Source organism: Ctenocephalides felis, unplaced genomic scaffold (assembly GCF_003426905.1).
Source record: "Ctenocephalides felis isolate EL2017-DRISC unplaced genomic scaffold, ASM342690v1 CF-g0.4_SCAFFOLD_01886, whole genome shotgun sequence".
NCBI lineage: Eukaryota > Metazoa > Arthropoda > Insecta > Siphonaptera > Pulicidae > Ctenocephalides > Ctenocephalides felis.
In genome coordinates, this window is record NW_020538040.1 from 89309830 (window position 1) to 89333003 (window position 23174).

Genomic DNA, 23174 nt, shown 5'->3' on the forward strand with positions numbered 1-23174 from the left:
TTTTAGTCTTATAAGTTTTACATTTACATAGTAAAGTACATTTTACTTACTAATGATTTAATAAACAATATTGCTTAAGTTCAAATTTTAGGTAAATTAATTTGTAAAATCTAGTTCATATGAGCACTCTTCAAAACAAATGAGTTTTTGATATATGGAACAAAATTCTAAATCATTTTTTAGTAAGTAGAAATACTGTTTTTGTATTGTTAATTAATTTGGTGAAGTAAACCAAAATGCGACATACACAAGATTAAAAAAATAATGTATATGCAATTTTGGATTTATTGAGTTATTTATTAAACTGAATTATATAATTTCATCTGCCAACATGTACTGTATCTCATAGTATTTTAATTACTGGCACATGTCAGCTGCTTAACAAACGAGTTTTTGATACATGGAACAAAATTCTAAATCATTTTTTTAATAAGTAGAAATACTTTTTTGTATTGTTAAATAATTTGGTGAAGTAAACCAAAATGCGACATACACAAGAATAAAAAAATAATGTATATGCAATTTTGGATTTATTGAATTATTTATTAAACTGAATTATATAATTTCATCTGCCAACATGTACTGTATGTCATAGTATTTTAATTTCTCGCACATGTCAGCTGCTTTTTGGCAATAATAATCTAGAGTCTAGACATTGCATTTTTCTTATTCAAAATCGTGAATATATTTTATTCTAATATTGTCTAGCCTCATAATTTCTAGCATATTACAGTTCAAATGTTTTCAATGTCAAACAATGAAATGTGTTTTTATTGGCATTTTTGCCATTCATTTCTACAATATTACTATAGTTTTATCATTAAAACTAAAAAAATCCTTTGACAAACTCTAAAAAGAATGATCGAAATCGGAATAACCATTTAAGAGAAGTTTCCATTCATACACCCGTACAGAAGAATTATATATATATATATATATATATATATATATATATATACTATTTTAATTTTATTTTATTCTTAAAAATATATTTCAAAATAATTTCTGTTTTGAAAAAAAGGTGCTATAAAACAATCATACAGTTTAACCAGCGTGTTTAATTCTTTTAATTTTTTAAGTTTAAGTTATTAAATAAAACAATTTTAATAACTGACTGATAAGTAATTTTGGACTTGATAAATCTACACTATTTTAGTATTATTTGGCCTAAATCTGATTCGACTTCCCCATTCAAAATAAAACCTCAAAAAATATAATAAAATTATTAAAAAATAATGTGGATATCAATTGCTATATAAAAAATACGTGGAAAGAGTACTCAAATTTATAATATGCGCTTTAACAATATATTTATAAAGTTTATAATTACATACTTTATATTCATTTCATTATAAACTGAATTAGAAACGTAAACCAAAAGTTAACTATTAAAAAAATTTAATTATGATAGTAATCCTATATATAAAATATTTCAACCTGACACATCGTAAACACATCATTAAAAATCTTCAATAAATTATAATTCGCTAAAGAGTTTTTTCATCTAATCAGAACGCTTCAATCACCAATTCGCCTAACAAGTAATTAAAATACAGTCCTCAACTTGGCAAAAAAACAGTTAATTTTAAATCACAATTTAACTCGCATTACGGTCAGTAATAATGGCGCTTACGTAATTTCTAAGATAATCTCAAATTATATAACATAATCGACATATACGCAACAATACAGCCGAAACAATAAAAAGTGTACTGTTTCGAAAACGTTCAGCACCAAGTAATGGTGAAAAGACAAAATACAATGACGGAACAGATAGAGAAATTTCTATAAAACATTATGCATTATCCTGTCATCGCAACTTATATATCTCTAGAGTGTAATTGCATGGTACTTGTATATTGTAAATAATGTACTCAAGGTCATAATAGTAAAACAATGCTCGCATGCAGAAAACCAACTGCCGGCTATTTACGGCACAAACCACAAACACAACATACGATAGTTGAAACTTTCACTGTGAATATTTACAGTACCTTTATATAATAAGGGCGCTGAAAGATATTTTTAAAATCATCTTTTTAACATCAATACCAAAACTAAAATTAGACAACTTAGCACATTAATAAAAGGTAAACCACTGAGTTTCGCTTTAAAAATTCAATGATATTCATCTAATTAACTACTCAATGTCTTTCTTTATAGACAGATTGTAATTTATATGAAAACTAGTGGTGTATGGCATCGTGTCTTAAGGCAAATTGGTGGAACTTCCCGTACCGTAACGAAATGTTCGTGGAAATAAAATTAAAATCTGAATTATTTTCGATATGCCAAAAAAAATATTCTCAAAATCAATTCAAATCGGATCGGATTTCAATCAAACAGAAAGTTTTTTGAATCATTCAAATCGGATGCTTAGTTCTCTCAAAAACTGCCATTGTTTGTACATTTAGCTCTGTATCTTTAAAATGGCTGGACCTGCCTTTGCCAAAAACTAATCACCACTTCTCCCAATCATCATAAATTGAATGTTTTTTTGTATCATTCAAAGCGGATACTCGGTTCTCTCAAAAACTCGATTTCTATTTTCTGCACTCTTTGCTCCGTATCTCCGTAACTACTGGACCTGCCTTTGCCAAAAACTAATCAGCACATCTCCCTATCACTAGGAATCGAATGTTTTTGAACCATTCAAATTGGTTGATCCGTGCGCCCGAAAACGTGGGCGAAAAAATGCGGACACACAAAACACACACATACATCAATTTTTTCCGAGGTATGCCAAAATGTTCAGAAACCTTCAAAACGTGAAGAAATGCAAAAAAAATTATTTTCGATTTTTGGCTAATTACTATAACTTACCCTACGGGAAGTTAATAGAAAAATTATTTACAATTATTATGCTCAACGTTTATACCCGATAATTATAGAGAATACATAATTACGTCACGTTTCTTTTTCTTATAATTTTTCGAACTAATTGTGAGTGAAATGTACTAGCAAAAACCTTGTCATTTATAGGTTGCACGTAAAAGCTCATAATTTGGAAACAAAGTGTGTTAATTTTTTTTGTAATTTTTTTCAGTACAGTTAAGGTCAATACTATTACTCCGTTTCAGCTTGACGTCAAAGTCTGGGACACCCTATATACATACATAATAAAATATAAATAAAAATTTTGCTTGCTCTTGTACAATATTAAATACTAATTTTTGCTTCCTTTTCTTACAACGAAGTAATTATGAATTTATTATGAAATGTATATAATTTTCCTATATCCATGAATAATACTCGAAACTCATCAAAAGGATAGAAATAACTTATAACCACATTTAGTTATAATTAGAAATATCACATCATTGTAGAATTTTGAAATTTTTTTTCGGAATAAAAACAAGAATAAGAGAGTGTGTTTTCTGAATTTGAATCAAAGATTTTTTTATATTCAACTGTCCAGTTAAAAACATTTAGAAAATTTGATAATTTACAATTGTCAGTTATAAAAAAGACATTGTATAAAGTCTTTTAACAAAGTCTTTAAACAACTCAGTAGTTGACCTTCCATTAGTTAAAATTTTTTAACTGTATTTCAAAGATTATATATTTTTTATTTACATATAAATTACAATCTGTCTATAGATAGACATTGAGTAATTGATTTGTAAATTAACAGTAATATTTCTAGAAGGAAAACCCAATGGTTTTCCAATGTTTAAATGATTATGATATGAACTCAAAAATTGTCTTATAAAAAAAAAACTAAGTTACAAAATGCACGCCAGGAATCAATGATGAATAAATCAACTACCAATTTTTTCTCAATCTATGACAGTAGTTTTCCGTTAGAAATCAAATAATGATACATACATGTTTTCAGGTCAAATGCAAAATTAAAAATGCTATCAAAGTACATTCACTAAACTGTGTATAGCATTGGTATGACAACAAATTATCAAAGACGGAACAATACATAAATTATGTTTTTATCACCTCGAGCTTCTAGTGAAATCTAGGAAAATATGTACCTAACATACTTAAGTAAATGACTAAATCTATCAGACATAAACAAACTTGTGTTAACAGAATAAATTATATTTGACAAATTAATTAATCAACTCAAAGTGTTAATATTATATTCTGTTTTATAAATGTTTACAAAACTATATATTTCATTCAATTTATTACCAATAGAATTTGCACAAGCTTTCCTACTAATATGGCGAGTGCCCAGTTTATATTATATACCTTCCTGTATCAAATTGTGTTATGCTTATTATTGGAGAGCAGTTCAACACATTCGCAATAAAATTTAAATATGTTAGTTTACGGAAAACTTTCATCCTTCCAACGAGGCCTATGTTTGTAATAGCCAGTGTTTAACTTTTCTATGCAAACGAACCCTAGTATTGTGAATGAATCATTGAGTGAATTTGAAATAGTTGTACGAAAAGTTTGAGAAAAATAATGTTGAAGTAATGAAAATTCGTGATATATAGCGATATTATATTTTAAATAATATAAATAAATTGAATACCTATAAGAAGGCGGAATACACGTCTATTAATTGAAATTTTTCCTACATATTAATAAAAACATAATAAAATAATCAAAACTATCACTATATTTCCTGAAGACATTGCAATTGACGTAGGTTTTGAAATTAACTAGTATATGCCTGCCTTGGCAATTTGCTGGTACTTCCCGTGCCAAAAATTAAATTATTCAAAAAACTTTAAAATTTTTTCAAAATTTGAAAAAAAATAAGTTTTTGAGAGTTTTGAAGTTTTTGAAAAAATTTCACTTTTTTATTTATTTTTAATATCTTGTAATTTCTTGAAAATTCTGAACTTTTTAACTCCCCGTAGGGTAAGTTATTGTAATCGTCCAGAAATAGAAATTGAAAACTTTTACATTTCTTCACGTTTTGAAGGTTTCTGAACATTTTGGCATACTTCAGAAAGAATGGATTTGTGTGTGTATGTATGTATGGATACAATTTCGTTCACGTTTTCGGGCGCACGGATCAACCGATTTGAATGGTTCACAAAACATTCGATTCCTATTGACAGGGAGATGTGCTGATTAGTTTTTAGCAAAGGCAGGTCCAGCCGTTTTGGAGATACGGAGCAATGAGTGCAGAAAATGGAAATCGACTTTTTGAGAGAACGAAGCATCCGATTTGAATGATCTAAAAAACATTCTATGGTGGTGGTGGTAATTAGATTTTGGAGCAAAAAATGGCAGTTTTTGTGAGAACTAAGCATCTGATTTAAATGATTCAAAAAACTTTTTGCTTGTTTTGACAAAATAATTGCTTTGGGAAAAGACAATGTTACTGTATTTATAATAAATTATATGAAAATATTTAATATTTCTCGAATATTTCGTTACGGTACGGGAAGTTCCAGCAATTGCCTTAAGGCACGATGCCATACAACTAGTTTTTAAAGCAATCGCCCTGCGTAGCTGTTTTATAGACGAAATATCGAAGCGCGTAAACGCCGCGTGCAGTCTAACTGGTAAGGGAAATGTAAATAAAAGTTGTACTTGTTATTAAAATCTCCATGAAATATCTGATGATTCAATGTGCATATGTCTAAAGATCATTTTTGACCGCCAAATGGCATTTTTTTGCTTTGTTTATTGGACCTGCGAAACCGCTGAACCTGCCTTTGCCAAAAACTAATCAGCACGTTTTCTCATCAATAGGAATCGAACAATTGAACAAAACCTACGGGAAGTTAAAAATATATTTTGGCTTTGAAGAAAATTATTGACCCTAATTGTATTATTCAAAATATACTTGTAGTATTATTCTGGTAAATATTTGTGAAAAAAACTAGATAAATATTTTGAATAATTTCGAAGATGATAAAATTATATAAGCGTTTAGAAGTATTTGCATAGTGAAATAATTAAACAATCAATTTGCAATTCTTTAAACGATATTTTTCACTTGTTTATATCGAATTAGCAATATAATCAGTATTAGTTAGTTCAAATATACGCATTTTATTTGTTCAGCTAAAATTTAAGTTATAGCTTTATACAATTTAGATAGTTCAGCTAAAATTATAGTTAGTTTAGTAATTATTATTGACGATTTCTACGATTTAATGAATATTTTCAAAAATTGTACTGCCTGAGTAGTAAAGCAACTCTTATCCACAAATTACCATTTTAGATAGAGACATAATGTAACTTGCCTATACTTATTTACTATGTTTAATTAATTTCATTTCGCTATTAGTACTTATCTACGTGCTAATAAACTATTAATCTTCGATTATTAACGATATGAAAATAAACTTGTCCCATTACATCATACTTGCCCTTCCTTTTATTGTTACCTTATGCAAAACTTGTTGAAACCATACTCCGTGATGGTAATAATCAGACCAGACACCCATATTCATGGGGAATTAATTAGACAAAAACAACTAATATGATAGGAAAGCAATCTTTCATTATGATACATCAGGTGTAGCGTGTTGAAACTATTATACACATGTAGGTAAATGGTTCATATGTATTCTGAACGTCTCGTTAGAAAAACATTAATTAAGCTGTCGTGCGCGCATTATACATGACCTACAGCAACAATTTAATATACAACAATTTACTACTGCATATATGTGCACCTACTCACCGCATGGAAAATTTATATACCAGACCTTAGACAAATGTTATTGATGTTTAATTACACTTGTAAATTTTTGTTTGATATATTTAAGAACACCAAGAGTGCATATTTCATTTCATACAAAATATAAAGAAATCTGAATATTCAGGTGGTTTCAATCTTCAGCATAATTTCCAAAATTGAGAATAAAATGACTAAAACTATTATAAATGAACTATGATTTCAATTCGACATAGGAATTATTTTTAACTTTCCGCAGGTTAAGTTATGGTAATCGCCAAAAAATCGAAAATGAAAAATTTTATATTTCTTTACGTTGCAGAGGTTTCTGAATATTTTGGCATACCTTAGAAAAAATGGATGACTTGTGTGTATGTATGTATGTGTGTGTTAGTGTGCGAGTGTGTGTGCGCGTGCGGATACAAAATTTCATCGACGATTTCGGCAAAACATTCGATTCGTATAGATAAGAAGACGTGCTGATTAGTTTTTGGCAATGGCAGGTTGAGCCATTTCAAAGATACGGGGCAAAAAGTGCCAAAAATGGTACTTGATTTTTTGAGAGAACGGACGTATGATTTGTATGATTCAAAAAACATTTTATTTGTATTGACGAAATGAAGAATTTTTGGGAAGGCAGGTCTGACGGTTTCGGAGATACAATAAAAAAGTGAAAAAATGCCATTTGGCGGACAAAAATGATCTGTCTAATGACCAGATGCACATCAAATTATCACATATTTTAGAAATAATAATAATAATAATAAGAAATTATGTTCACTTTTCTATGGGTTCCGTACCAATGTTTATCTGTAATATCGCGACGCGGCGCCGACGCGCTTCGGGATTTCGTTTCTACGCAGCTAACGTATCGCTTTTGCTTTGAAAGAAAGTTCAAAATTTCCAAATATTTCAAAGTATAAAGAAAATCAATTTTTTCAAAAAGGTCAATTATTTGCAAAAAATGTAAAAATCTCAAAAATCGAGTTTTTTTAGAATTCTAAAAAAATTAATCTTTAAAAATTTAAATTTTTGGTAGGTATGCGAAGTTTCAGCAATTTGCCTTAAGGCACGATGCCATGCACCACTAGTTTGGTTTATATATTGCGAGAAAAGATAAGGAAAATACTTATGAAATAGATTAATGACATTGAATCAATAAACTCGAAACGTTTTATGACATTTAATTATAAGTTTTATTATTTCTTTACGACAGTGTTCGAGATAATTTTAATATTAAATATGACTGTTTAAAAAAAGCAATAAAAAGCTATTATATTAAGAAGAATTCAAGCTAATTCCGCATACTTATTTTCGGTTAAAAATTGATTGTACCACTAAATTTAAAATTTAAAATTTAAAAATTTAAATTTTAAATTTTAAATTTTTATTTTAAATTTAAAAAGGTTTCAATGAAAATAATATTACTTGAATGAAGAACATAATTGAAAATAATTTTAAATTGAAATCAACAAAGAAATCAAGTATGATTTGTTTGAATATTGAATATTTGATAAGCCTTTTCGTTTGTATTTGATTGAATGAAATCAGAAATACATTATTTTTGTTAAAAAACTAAAATATAAACTGACTTTGAACGAACTCAAACAAACATATTTTTCAATATTGTAATTTGCACAATTCGCAGTATTGCATTAATATTTACATAAATATTGAATTTATTTAGTTTTCGTGATGATTTTGACCTTTTAATTTTTGGTATTTGAAAAAAGTGTACAGATACTTTTACAATAAGATTTAAATAAAGTATCAAAATCATGTAAATTGCTTTCATAAACCCTGATATGTTAGAAAACTCAAGGTTATATTGGAATGATATGCAGTAATTCTAACTAAGACCGGTAAAGTATTATCCAATTAATTAGAGAGAAGGAAAAGTTTATAAGGTACATTTATAATAGAATAATTAGAACTTTAAATAAAATATCGAAATCATATAAATTGCCTTTATAAACTCTGATATGTTAGAAAACTCAAGTTTATAATGCACCGATATTCAGTAATTATAATGAAAAACAGTCAAATATTATCAAATTAATTCGAGAGAAATAAAAGTTTAAAAAAAGTGTATAGGTACAATAAAATAATTAGAACTTTAAATAAAACATCAAAATCATGTAAATTGCCTTTATAAACTATGATATGTTAGAAAACTCAAGTTTATAATGCAATGATATGCAGTAATTATAATTAAGACCGGTGAAAGATTATCCAATTGGAGGAAAGGAAAAGCTTGAAAATTATTTTAAATTTAAGCAATACAAAAAACTACAAAGTTGACAATATGTGTAAACCTTGTCAGACTTTTTATCAAAATACTTCTAAAATAATTTCTGCAAGAAGAACAATTTATGATATTTCCCCACGAAAATTATTCTGTTCGTCTAGTCTACCTCATCTGCCTTATTATTACTTATTTCTAATTTGAATCAATGGAATATATTTTATCATCACGCGTGACCGTCAAGTTAATTAAATTTACTTAAAGAGAAAATAATATAAACAATCAATACACAATTTAAATTAATAATTTCGCAATAAACGCAACCATATCTAGCATCATTAATTAAATTCTGCAGTCTTTATAGCGTTTTATACGATAAACGACAGGATGTTGTAAAATTTTTCATACTCATTGAGGAACAAATAATAAACAAATCAATAATATTAATATTAACCTTTTTGCCATCTCGAAACTTAACGGTCCCTTCGATAATTGAACTTATATCCACCATTTCGAAGTTGAATTAAAATAATTTACACACAAAACAAAACAGATCACTTTCAGAACACTTATTTTTTATATAAATCACTCCATGAGACTGATAAAACCTTCCTTAGGGTCTTCACATTTTTGACATACACATGTTAAAACAACCGTTACAAAGAAAAATGATCACACAATTTTATCAAACTCAAAAACGATGACAGTCACATATATCATTTAATATGAATCAATAAAAAATAATTATGTATTTCTCGAAAGATAACAGTAAGTTGACGTTAAGTTGTAACACGTTAAAATACAACGTGACCGGCCGACTTCGGAGCAGATCGTACAGACATCCTTTCACCGTGAATGCCACAGGCCGACTGACGAACGTTGCCCTTGTTAAACCTTAGCCGGGAAGCATACTATGATTTATGCGCTTAGGCGCCATCTAAACGCGGGTGGACGAGTTTGATAGCATTTCGGCCTCATTTTAGGATAATCGTCGCAAAAGATACTAATTAATTGCATATGGAAATAGCTGTCAGTGGAATTCTGTCTTAAGGCAATTAGGGCATCGTGCATTGAGGCGCATGGCATCGTGCCTTAAGGCAAATTGCTGGAACATCCCATATCAAAAATTCTTATTTTTTCAAAAACGAATAACATTTCCATAGATAAATAAGTATGAACATTTCTGAAAAAAAATTACTTCGAAAAAATTAGATTTCTGAGAAACTATAAATTGGACAAAAAATTAGTTTTTTTTAATTTTTTTTAAAAAAAAAAATGTTTTCTATATTTTGACATATTTCGGAGGATCTGAACTTTTTTTCGAAGCAATCGTACTGCTTTAACTGCATAGAGACAAAATATAAAGCGCGTAAGCGCCGCATCGCTGTCTAACGGATAAACATTGGTACGGAACCCATAGGAATGTAAACAAAATTTATACTTATTGTTCAAATCTCTATAAAATATCTGATAATTTGATGTACATATGTCCAATGATCATTTTTGACCGCTAAATGGATTTTTTTTTACTTTTTTCGTTAGATCTCCGAAACCGCTAGACCTGCCCTCATGACAATTTGATCAATTGTTCATCTTGTCAATACAAGTAAAATGTTTTTTGAATTATTCAAATCGGACGCTCCGTTCTCTTAAAAACTGAGTTACTGTTTTCGGCACTTTTTTCCCCGTATCTTCGGAACGGCTAGACCTGCCTTTGCCAAAAACTAATCAGCACGTCTCCTTATCAACACAAATCGAATGTTTTCTGAATTATTCAAATCGGTTGATCCGTGTTCCCGAAATCGTCGACGAAAATTTGTATCCGAAAATACACACATACATGCACATACACGCACATACACACACACACACACATACATCCATTTTTTCTAAGGTATGCCAAAATGTTCAGAAGATTTTAAAACGTAAAGATATATAAAGATTTTCATTTTAGATTTTTTTTGCGATTACTATAACTTGCCTTTACTAAAACATTAATTAAGTATATATAATCTTTTAGAGTCATGAATAGCAAATAAATTCGGCAATAGAAAATTATATGGAAATAAAAAGAATAAATAAAAATGACATTATTATGACAATATCTACAAACTATCAATTAAGGGTAAATTACACTTACCCTTTCCGACTTTTCTCAGTTTTTTTTTTTTAACTTCCCGTAGGTTAAGTTCTAGTAATCGCAACAATATCCAAAATGAAATTGTTTGCATATCTTTACGTTTCGGAAGTTTCTGATCATTGTGGCATACCTTAGAAAAAATGAATGCGCATGTGTGTGTATGTGTTCGGATACAAATTTTCGTCGACGATTCCGGGCACATGAATCAAGCGATTTTAACATTTCATTAATGGGGAGACGTGCTGATTAGCTTTTGACAGAGGCTTTCAAAGATTCGGGGCAAAAAAGTCAAGTTGTAGTTTAATTTTTGAGAAAACCTTTTATTTGTATTGAAAAAACAAAAAACTGATTAAATTAAACACCTTATAACAAGATATTAATCTACAAAGTTGTCCTAAAGCCAATATGGATGTATGGTGTAACACTTTAGGTACAACATGCAAAACCAATATAAACATCATCTAAAAATTTTAAAAGAAGATGATAAGGACTATTTTGAATGCTCCAAAATACGTACCGACCTGACTGCTTCCATCAGGATACAGGTCTGCACACAGTAAGTCATATAATCACAAGATATGCCATCAAATATAAACACCGAATAGAAGACCTATTAAACTACACCAAGAGATTGAAAAGAAAAACGCCTATAAATCTACTTAACCCTTAAATCACATATCTTTTACTCTAATACTCTAATTTAAGGGAGGAATGCAACTGTGCATTTCTCGAAGCATTTATTAATTTACCTGCAGACAACTAAACATTTTTGTAAGATAAGTCAACAAATTTACTTGTTGTAAATTATAATAATGAAATGAAAAAATGGCAAGGCGGGTCCAGTGGTTTCGGAAATCAAATAAAAAAAATCATTTGGCGGTCGAAAATGAACATTAGACATATGGACATCATATTATCAGATATTTTATAAAAATGTTAATATTAAGTACAAATTTTGTTTACATTTCTATGGGCTTCGTACCAATGTTTATCCGTTAGACTGCGAAGCGGCGCGCTTGCTTTGAAAAAAAAGAAATATGCGAAAAAATTTATAATATAAATAACAGATTTTTTTAAGAAATATTTTTTTTATAAAATTTCAAAATTTTCAAGAATCTATTTTATTACAAAGTTATCCAAAAAAATAATTTTTTGTACGGGAAGTTTCAGCAATTTGCCTTAAGACACGATACCATGCACTACTAGTCAGGAATATATTTGCCTGTCACTTTGCACTTTGCATTTGAATATTTCTCTACTATAATAAACGCTGGAAATAGATCGATCGATCTCTAATAAACGCAGTTAATCTGTTGACGAGCAGAACAATTACAATCAGAGTTTATATGATTTCATGTAAGTGCGCTGTGGCCTGGTCCGACCCCTGACCGATTTATCAATGTCACATGTCACCCGCATCGCGTGGTCTTGAGGTCTCATGAACAAGACTACATATTGCTATTATATTGTAATCAGGAATAAATAATTTATTAGTGTATCATCAAATTGCTAAATATTACACCTCATTAATTTACGACATGTTATTGGTGCGGGTTAAGAAAATACACAAAAGACATGGTTTTACTTGTAAACCATACATTTGTTTACTTCAGACTACAATTTCTAATTTTTTTGGTGATGTAGGTAATATTTTAAACTTCTATTATTTATACCACCGACCATCAAAATTACTAAATGCCTTCTGTAAGCAGATTGCTATTTGATTATTGTTAAAAAAATACAATAAAAAAATTATAAGCTATTGCGCTTGTTAATTGTAATTTTAAGAAAAATTATAAGCTATTGCGCTGGTTAATTGTAATTTTATGAGAAAAATTATATGATTTTACTGCAGAAAATAAGTTATAAGAAACACTTATAATAAAATACCACCGTTTCAGCCTTAATTTTTTAAAAACATTAATATGTATAGGACAACGTACACCTTATATTATTTCAAATGATCTACTCATTGTTTATAATTACTATTATATTGTTAGAAATTTTATTTATATGTTCCATTCAAATTGACTATTTCAGGAAGAAAGCAAAAATCAGAATTTTAAGTTTTTAAGCTGTTAATTTTATTTTATTTATTTGTATTTGACGTATTAGATTGACATCTTAAATTGCATTTGGCTCTTGTAATATGGTATTTTATGATTTTTTTTGCAACTTGAAAAAAACTCGATCAAAAGCATCGTATAAATTTTATACTTTTATACTATAAAAGTTTCGTATTTGTCGATGTACCAACTAGTGTAACATAGTACCAACCATAATAACATAGTAAGCAAACATAATTTTTTTTTATTACTCGCATCACAAAACTCTATATATATTGACATTCGTAAACTACTAAAACAGCAATAAAAACTAATAAGTATTTTATTATTATAAAAATCAAAACTAGCAACAAATATGCATACTTATATTTTTTCTTGCTGCGCACATCATTTTCAGCATTTTCAATTATGGAAAATATGATATATATATATATATATATTTTATTTTATATAAAATTTGATATAAAAACATTATAAAATTTATGTAATTAATAAATACTTAAATAAATTATATTACACAAGCTTCTGATATGTAATTATCGAAATTGAATTAATATAATAATTAAAAATCAGTATAAGTCCTAACATCATTAGGACAATCACCAGAAATACAAATAAATTTCAGACATAATTGTTGTAATTTCCATAGAATTAATAAACAATTCGAAATTCAAATAGATTAACATTAATGCAAAAGTTACTTATTTTCTTCTTTTTCTGTTATTAGATTTTTGCAAATTCTTTTTTGCTTGTCTAGACGGTTGCACTCTTCTGCAAATAACTTCCTTCTTTCTTTTTTTTTTCTTCTGTCTAATTCCCTTGAAAAAGTTACGCAAAAGCTTTCTTAATATATCTTGATTTCTGTAACTATCAGCAGAAGTAAATTCTTGATGGTTTAAGAAATCTGTTAGGTCATTCTTCTCTGCCAGTTTGACAGTAAGTTGTGCAATGCAATTCCTTAAAAATTGACGTACCATCTCATCTTCATCAACTGATGACCCAATTGCACTGGTTTGAGAATTATCTGTGCCACGGAAATTATTGCCAGTTTGTGAAACGCCTGTTTTGAGAAACTCTCCGACTCCACCGACAATAAGTTTTTGAAATACGTTAGTACCAACAGTTGTACTAGTAGAATTGTTTTCTATTTCTCGAGTAACAGATGCATTAGGATCATCAATTGTTTGTGTATGGTCATTTTCGACCGTCAGATCAATAGTAGATGAAGGTACAACTTGTTCTGATTGACCATTTTGAGGTTCATTTAGGAGAACTCTGCGACGCATTGACAAATCAGGCACATAAAAAGATATACTCGAAAAATACTTTCTGATATCAGCTAATTTAATGGATATACATTTTGTTTTGTTGCGGATATCAGAGTAAACATTCAAAAGTAAGCAGCAATATTTCATGTACCATAGGTCATCTCCGTATACGTCATAAAGCACAAGATCGCCAGGAACTTTCTCAAAATATGCTGAGGGAACATATATTTCATTTTCTATTTTAACGAAAGGCATTATACAATTATCAATATTGATATATCCGCACCTGTTATCAAGATTTATGGCGGGAGACGACGTGTAAGTTTCGCAGAATTTGAGAAATTTCAGCATATCGATAAGGTCCTTCAAACTTATCATTAAATCCTTTCGAGTGGTAAGATTTGGAACAAAAATGTTGTCACAAAAGCAATAATTTATACGGTCAAATACTGCTCGTTGGCAAGAATTCATGAAATAGCAACGTATAGTTATGCATTCGAAAACACTGTTATTTAAGATTTGCCAATAATGTAAGAGAAATTTTTTTTCCACCATACGACCTGCGCATAAGCTCATATCGTCACATTTGATGTACGGTATATATTCTTTATCGATGGAAGCCCATAAAAATGGATAATCGGGGTATTCTTCGAATATAAATTGCATATTGCAAATGTCCTCGTTGGTTATGTCATTATATGATTGACAGAATGACATTTTTGAACAGATTCTTGCTTTTAATTAATGAAACTATTTGTTGTTCTGAACACTACCACTTGATATTATAATTTAATTTAGACAGATTTATTTCAGCTTCATCACCTCTCTAAAACAGAACAAGTTTTTTACAAATTTTTTATAAATTGTCATGAACTTAGTAACAAGAGTTTTGAGTGTCATGAACTTAGTAACAAGAATCGTTTTCAAAACTATTAAATCTATTAATTCTAATTCATATCACTATTATTTAATAAAACGTTATTAAAACAATATCAATTCAAAATAATTTATATCACATCAAAAATTTACTATCAATTTTTACCACAAGAACAAACTGATTATGTAAACAGTAAAATTTGCAATATGTACAAGTACCAACCAACAAATTGTGATATATTTCCAATATATTTTATTTCTCATGTTTTAATCACCCAAAAGCCAATTTCTATACAGAAAATTAAAGAATCTAATTAAAGAAACTGTAAAATATAAAATATATTTAATTGCAATTTTTTGTATGTCTGTTTTCATATGTGTGCATGTAAACATTAATCAATCATTATATGAATAAGTGTTTCCGCACTACGTTATTGTTATCTTTTTTCGTGTTACCAGATATTAGAACGAACTCATGTTTAACTTCACAGTGTTGACCATTTATTTTTATTAATTTTAATGAGTTTGTGATATCTGCTGTTGAAAACATCACATGTAATTTTTGTGTATAGATTCAAATTTATTTTTCATGGATTAGTTTTATAAAAATTGATTACGATTTTTTTTTTAAATTTCTCTGGCTGATTTTTTTCATTTTAGTTTGTTAGACGAATATATGATGTTGGATAATCATTAAATTACATTTGTACGTACTATGTGATTTTAGTTGTAGTTTTTCTATATGATCTATGGCCGACGTTTCGGAACTATATATTTTCCATCTTCAGGACATCTATTAAAATCATGATCTTAGTTAGAAGATAAATTACAAAACCAACATTATAAAAATGTAACTGAATGGATTATATATAAAATATCAAAGTATAAACTAATTTGTTAAATAAACAAAAACACTAGATAATTAAATTACAAAGAAATGTGAACTAGGGTGAACATGTATTTTCTCGATGTATTTTAAAAAAAGTTCAATTATAGATAAAAATTGGATATATATTGGATAAATTGCTGAAGTAAATAATTTTTTGAAGATTATCAAGCAGATGTAGAGCATCTACATCATTAAAAATAGCATGATGGGATAGTGCTTAATATTAAGGCTAAGCTATAAAACGATTAAATAACGTACTTTAAAATTATTTTAAGATCTCGTAAATTAAACAACAGTGTTCACAACTAAAAAAACTAATTGAAAAAAATTCTTTTGTTATGGATTTTCATGCATTGCCGTATTTCATCAGACACCAAGGTCGTAAGAATCGAGGTGATTGCTGGTTATACATCTTTTTTCCTCTTTATAAGATAGAGCGGAGCTTAATTGTCCGCTGGTAAAAAGATCCACTATCAATATATCAAAAACTAGTAAAGTTGAAAAAAATTTAACTACAACATTTGAAAGAAGAGGAAAAAAGATGTACAATTAGCAATCAAGTAAATAGTTTATGCAACTCTGTCGATGAATATTTCTGACAAAATACCAGATCAAGGATATTTACAGTGTTATCTCTATAAAAAATGCACCCATGAAATTTATATTTTGCATTGATTGAATAATTAAAAATATAACATTGGATCTGTTTGCCCCCTTGCCGTCCCAATTTACCCCTATAGGGTAAAAAGGACAAGGTTACAATTTTCATAAAATCCTACAATGATGAATTAATTAGCTGGGAGTTTTACTGAATATAGATAGCGGTCTGTTTGATGTGTTATTTGTTGTGATATAATTGGTTTGGTGTTCACAATATTATGGCGAAAATCAAACTGGACCTTTGTGCCCCATACTCTACCGCATTTACAATGCATAGTTGAAGCAGTTTTACAATGTAGGCTGATAGGTATGAGCATCTCAAAAATGAAGGAGCCGATTTAGATAAGTTACGTTGATTTGGTGAGAACTTCGTACGATTTACGATCGAAGCCTCCGCCCGATACACGCCCGTCAAGATCTTGACAACAGATTAAAACGCACTTGACAATCGAGATTTATTATATGACAGTGTTGATTGTGATAGTTGTAAAACTTTATCTCAGCATGTGTATACACGAGTTTTTGATGTACTAATTGATATTGACGCCTTTGTCGAATACTGACACACATTAAATATGTATATTATGAGAATTAATACATTAAGTGTTCACACCTGGTGTACAAAAATGCATGCGTATTGACATCCGAAATGTATATATATATATATATATATATATATATATATACATTTAAATAAATGTTTATTAATTATTATCGTTAATTAATATGTATAGCTTATATAAATATATTGGCTATATTTAGAAACTATAACGAAAGTACTTAAAAACATAAAAAAATAAGAAAATTCAAAACTGGACTTAAAAAAACTGTTGTCTTTATTTGAACTTTATATACAAAATACAATATATATGAAATAATAAATAGTACGATTATCTTGCAAGCACATCTGGAGCTTTAACAATCATTTTTTGTAACAACAATAAAAGTAAAATTATATGAAATGCAATAATTATATAATTGATTTCATAGCCTGAGAAATGTGAATGGGTGAAATATTGTTTAATATATATATGTATATATATATATATATATATATATATAATTTTTTTTTTTTAATTTTTATTTTCAATAGCAATCAGAATACATAACTATTCTATGAGCTATTTGGCTTATGTCATTCACTCACACACATACACACACACTTGCAAACACACATATAAATTTATCGGATCAATATTACAATCATATTCAGAGAATCACTTCAATAAATGATTCAATTATTCTGTTTATATAAGGTTGTGGTAGTTCTATGGTTCCTCCATATTATCTTCGGGCAGCTTCTTCTTCGGTCTTCTTGAAGTTGATGTCTCAAGAAGCTGAGTGACTATATTGTTTGAATGATGTTGTAGTTTTTGAAAGTGTTTTATACTGTTGATTTGTATTATTTTATTTATAAAATCAATATGAAGATCGTCGTGTAAAGTTTTGTTACTAACAAACCACGGAGCATCAGTAATCTGCCTCAATATTTTCGATTGGGCACGTTGCATTAACGCTATATTGGATTTGCTTGCACAGCTCCACAATTCAATGCCATAAGTCCATATGGGTTTTATTATTGCCTTGTAAATTAGAAGTTTATTGTCAATGGATAAAATTGACTTGCGTCCCAGTAGCCAGTATAGTTCAGCGATTCTAATTTTTATAGTATTCAATTTGGCGCGAATATGGTCCTTCCACGTGAGCCTACGATCTAAATGCATACCTAAGTATTTGACGCATTCGGTGCTTGGAATTGCTTGGCCATAAAAATGTACTCCTGGGCATGTTGTCTTGTTCAGTGTTAATGTTATATGACTAGGCTTGCTCTCATTTATTTTTATTCTCCATTTTTTTGTCCACTCCTCTATAACATTTAGATGCCTTTGTAAAATTAGCGTAGCCTTAGATGCATCAGCATGTGTCGAAAGAATTGCTATGTCGTCAGCAAATGTAGCTGTTGTGGTTGATTGTAAAGTTGGAAAATCACTAGTGAAGAGGATATATAAAAATGGCGCTAAAACACTGCCTTGTGGAACTCCTGCCTCAATCTGATGAGATATTGAGGTTTCAGTGTTGACCCGTACTTTGAATTTCCTATTGGCGAGATAAGATTCTAGAATATTATAATAACCACATGGAAGTAGCGATCTAATCTTTAATAAAAGTCCCTTGTGCCACACCTTATCGAAAGCCTGGCTCACATCTAGAAAGACTGCAGAACAGAATTGTTTGGCCTCGAAAGTATTGCTGATGACTCTTACGATTCTGTGGCACTGTTGAATTGTGGAGTGTTGACTCCGAAAGCCAAACTGATGTTCTGGAAATATATTCGCGCTAGTTAAGATATGTTGAAGCAGGAGTTTTTCGAGCACTTTTGAAACAATTGGTAGAAGGCTGATTGGTCTATATGAGGTAACCATATAAGGATCTTTTCCGCTTTTATGGATCATTTTTACTACAGATGTTTTGTAGAGAGTTGGCCAATAATTTAATCTAATTATTTAGTTGAATATATACGTTAGAAGGATGAATCCCTTCTTTGGCAGTTCTTTCAACATTTTTGCCGTAACTAAATCGTAACCTGGAGATTTATTATTTTTTAGTTTACTAATCTCTTCAATTATAATCTTTAATGAAAAGAACTTTATACTGTTCATTGAGTTGTGAGAAGGAATCATATTTGAGTTAAGGTCCGCTGCGTTAGAGTAATCTGGGTTCGGTTTGAAAACTGTACTTAAATAATGAGCAAATAAATTAGCTTTTTCTGCATCACTCCTAGCCCAAGATAGGTGATTGCTGTCATCCCATCTAACAGGCGGATTTTGAATACGTGGTTTTAATTTGTTTTTAATTGGTTTCCAGATTGAGTTATCAAATCTATTTAGGTTTGATACGTAATTGTTGAAGTTTTGGTTAGAAATTTCTTTCAATCTGGATTTTAGTTTATTGCTTAAGTTATTGTATATGTTCTTATCTGATGGAAAGTGAGTTGACTGCCATTTTCGTCTTGCTTTCCTTTTCTCTGAGATTAAATTTTTAATTTCAAAAGATAGAGGTTGATCCTGTTGAACTATTGTTTCTGGAGTAGCAAGTAAAGCAGCATCATGAAGTGTTTTATTAAATTTGTCAATAGCTGAGTCAACTTCCGATGAGTTCTTAAGACTAATTTTGAGATCAGTATTGTTTTCTATTTTGCAGCGGTATAGTTCCCAGTTTGTTTTTCTCGAATGAAGTCTATAAGGTTTACAAACATTGATAACTGAAGAACAGATAGTAGCAGTTATAGGTGAGTGATCTGAAGAGAGATCGTAGCTTGAATGAACTTCTGTGTACCTAGAGTTTAAGCCTTTGATTTTGAAGAAATCTAATAAATCGGGCTTCTTCATTGAGTCAGTTGGCCAGTAAGTCGGAGTGCCCGTGGAAAGAGTACCATAGTTTTGTTGCACAATAACTTCATACAGTTTTCTTCCTTTTGGATTAATCAGTCTTGATCCCCAAAATGTGTGTTTACTGTTAAAATCTCCACCAACTATAAACTTATTTCCAAGAGATTCAAAGAATTCAGAAAATTGTATATTACTGATTGTATGACGTGGAGGACAATATACGGCAGAAATTGTTATTGCAAAAGATGACGTTTGTACTTTGATGGATGTTGCTTGCAAGTAATCTTTATTATATTTTTCAAGTTCATAGTGAGATATATTAGATTTTATTAATACAGCTGTACCCCCGTGAGCTGTGCCATCTGGATGATTAGTATGATATACACGATAATTAGGAATGAATAAGTTTGAATAATTAGTGAAATGAGTTTCACTTACCAGAAAAACATCTATTTTGTTTTCAATGAGGTATAATACTATTTCGTGTTTATGCTGCATAAGCCCGTTGGAGTTCCATAGTCCTACTCGTAAAAATTTAACCATACAGCTATTTAGTTTTGTTGATATTGATGAGGGTAGATAACATATTAATAATCATAGTATTATGTTGCATAAGTTGTTGAAACATATTTTTAAATTCAGTGAAGAATTGAGAAAATTCATTATTTGCATAGTTACTATTTTGTATATTTGAGTTTTCGCTTCTATTGGATTTGATGGCTTGAGAGTATGACATGTGCTCCGTGTTTGTTAGTTTACCAAATCGTTGAGGAGTGGCAGCAGTTTTGATGTTTATAGGAGAATTTTGTGATTGTTTTGACCCGTTTTTGTTGTTGAAATCATTTTTAGATTTAGTTTGTAATAAATTCTTATAGGCAGAACAACCTTTGTAGTTTGCTGTGTGAGCTTCTTCACAGTTCACACAAAAAGCTGGGGATTCTTTTGATTTCGTACATCGTTTACTGTCATGTGGCAGTCCACATTTTACACAAATAAATGGACGATTGCAATACGTTTTTGTATGACCGTACATTTGGCATTTTGTGCACTGTGATATCACTGATGGTTTAAACGGAGTCTCAAAATGTATAATTTGGTTAAGTATCTTATTTATCTTAAAGATTTCTGAATTGTTTTTATTTGGTTCAAGATCAATGTAAAACATATTAAGAGGGGTCTTTTGCCTATAGCGTAATATATTTGTAATGTTCCTGACCTTATGCCCTTTGGTTTCAATTTCATTTTTCAATTCAGAAATATCTGTTGAATGGTGGATATACTTCAACACAACTCTATATGCCCTTTCAGTACTGACCTGGTATGTATGGAAAACTGCTTTCGTACTAGGTAGGAATTTTACTAGCTTTCTGTAGTCTTCAATATTTGAAACATTACATTTTATGTTATTGTTTGATAAAGTTTTTGTTGTATAATTTTTATTGCCTAAGAAATTATCGATAGTACTAGTCATACCTTTATAATCTGTAACTCCGTATATAATAATAGGAGGCGGAATAATTTTTTTGATTGGTGTAGGACATTCTGGCTGAGCCTTCGGTTCCTCATTTGTTAATACTTCAAATCTGTTATTTAATTTAATCGGTTCGTCATTTTGGCGCTTTGGTCGTTTTCTTTTCGGGCTAGTAACAACTTGCCAAGGAGCAGAATTCCAAGAAGTAGACGCAGTTTGAGAATCTATATTATCCATGATCATAGGCTCATTGCTTGTCGATGGAATTTGATAATTACTATCCAATAGAATAGACGGTTTCATTTTACTTGCATCTGTGGTTTCAGTTTGATGGTTATTCGTTTTATTAAGTTTAATTTGTTCCGTGATGTATTGAGAACATGTTTGTGAATCATCATAGAGTATTCTATTCACATTTACGATGGGGATATCTGCAAAACCGTCCATCGTATCCCCCGAAGGGTGACACTAATTTGTCATTAAAATGACACTTCAATTTTGTGATTTACTTTGACGTTTGGCGTATTATATTTAATTTTGTATAGGATAAATATATAATTAAATATATAATTTATCAATGATTTTCACTAATTTAGTTAGTTTATTGGCTTAATTTTGTAATTGATTATATCAATATACGTAGTATTTACTTTTATTCAAAAATTTTTAACTTTATTGCTTAGAGAAAAAACAAAAGTCTGACAAATATTTCATATATATAAATTAAACGCCTTTTTATATATGTCATACACCAATTTTTAGCTATTGGTATTTTAGTACTTTTTCAATAAGAACCAAACTTTTTTTAGATTATTTATGTAGTTATTACAATTATAGTATAAGTAATTAAGTTAAGATATGCATGAACAACATAAATATTAATAGGTCGAACGCATAAAATAATATATTTATATCTGGCTTTTCATTGAAAACATTTATATGCCAATCATGAATTTAATTCATATGCACGCTGTCTTTAGTGATTTAACATACAATTTTCGCTTTTAGTTACGTAACATTAAAATAATATATGTATTACTGAAATCATTTATTAACTTATATGTAAGTATTTTTTAATTTTGTTAATCATTATGACAATGAATGCTGGGTAACAAGACAAATATTTGCAACCAATTAAAGTGAAAGCTATAAAAATAAATAAATTATATGAGAGAATAGGTATAGCAGATTTGGAATTTTTGATTAAATATGGTGTAAGATCTTCAACAAGTATTTTGAAAACTAGTATGTCAAAAATAATGAATAGCATAAAAAAGTCCTAATTATGTAGTATGAACCAAGAGGAAGCCACAATGAGAATCTCAATATGAAGTTATCATTTTAGAATAAGCTTCGACTGAAGTAGGGTGCAAGCTTTTCAGAGCTGCGCTAATTCACTGTCATTAATTAATTTAAGTTGTATTCACGAAATTGCTAGGAAGGAAAAAAGGTTGCCGAGTAAAACGCAATGGTCGATAAATCAACGGCGGGGTATTGTGACCGCAATCCTTTTGCGGATGGAAACACCAACAAAGACATTCCGTTGAATATTCATATATTAAAGTG

The 23174-nt window shown here is 29.3% G+C and overlaps 1 protein-coding gene across 2 annotated transcripts in view; it reads right to left on the bottom strand.

Annotated features, from left to right (window-relative positions):
• LOC113378808 overlaps window positions 1-23174 on the bottom strand; it is a 399676-nt gene that overhangs the window by 335756 nt on the left and 40746 nt on the right. Inside the window, exon 1 of one of the 2 annotated variants that reach the window (XM_026619413.1) lies at window positions 9304-9657. The exons of the other annotated variant lie outside the window; for it this stretch is intronic. Coding sequence (XP_026475198.1) covers window positions 9304-9360 — 57 coding nt within the window. The 5' untranslated portion in view covers window positions 9361-9657. Of the gene's footprint in view, window positions 1-9303; window positions 9658-23174 lie in introns of those variants that run through there. 2 annotated transcript variants of the gene reach the window in all.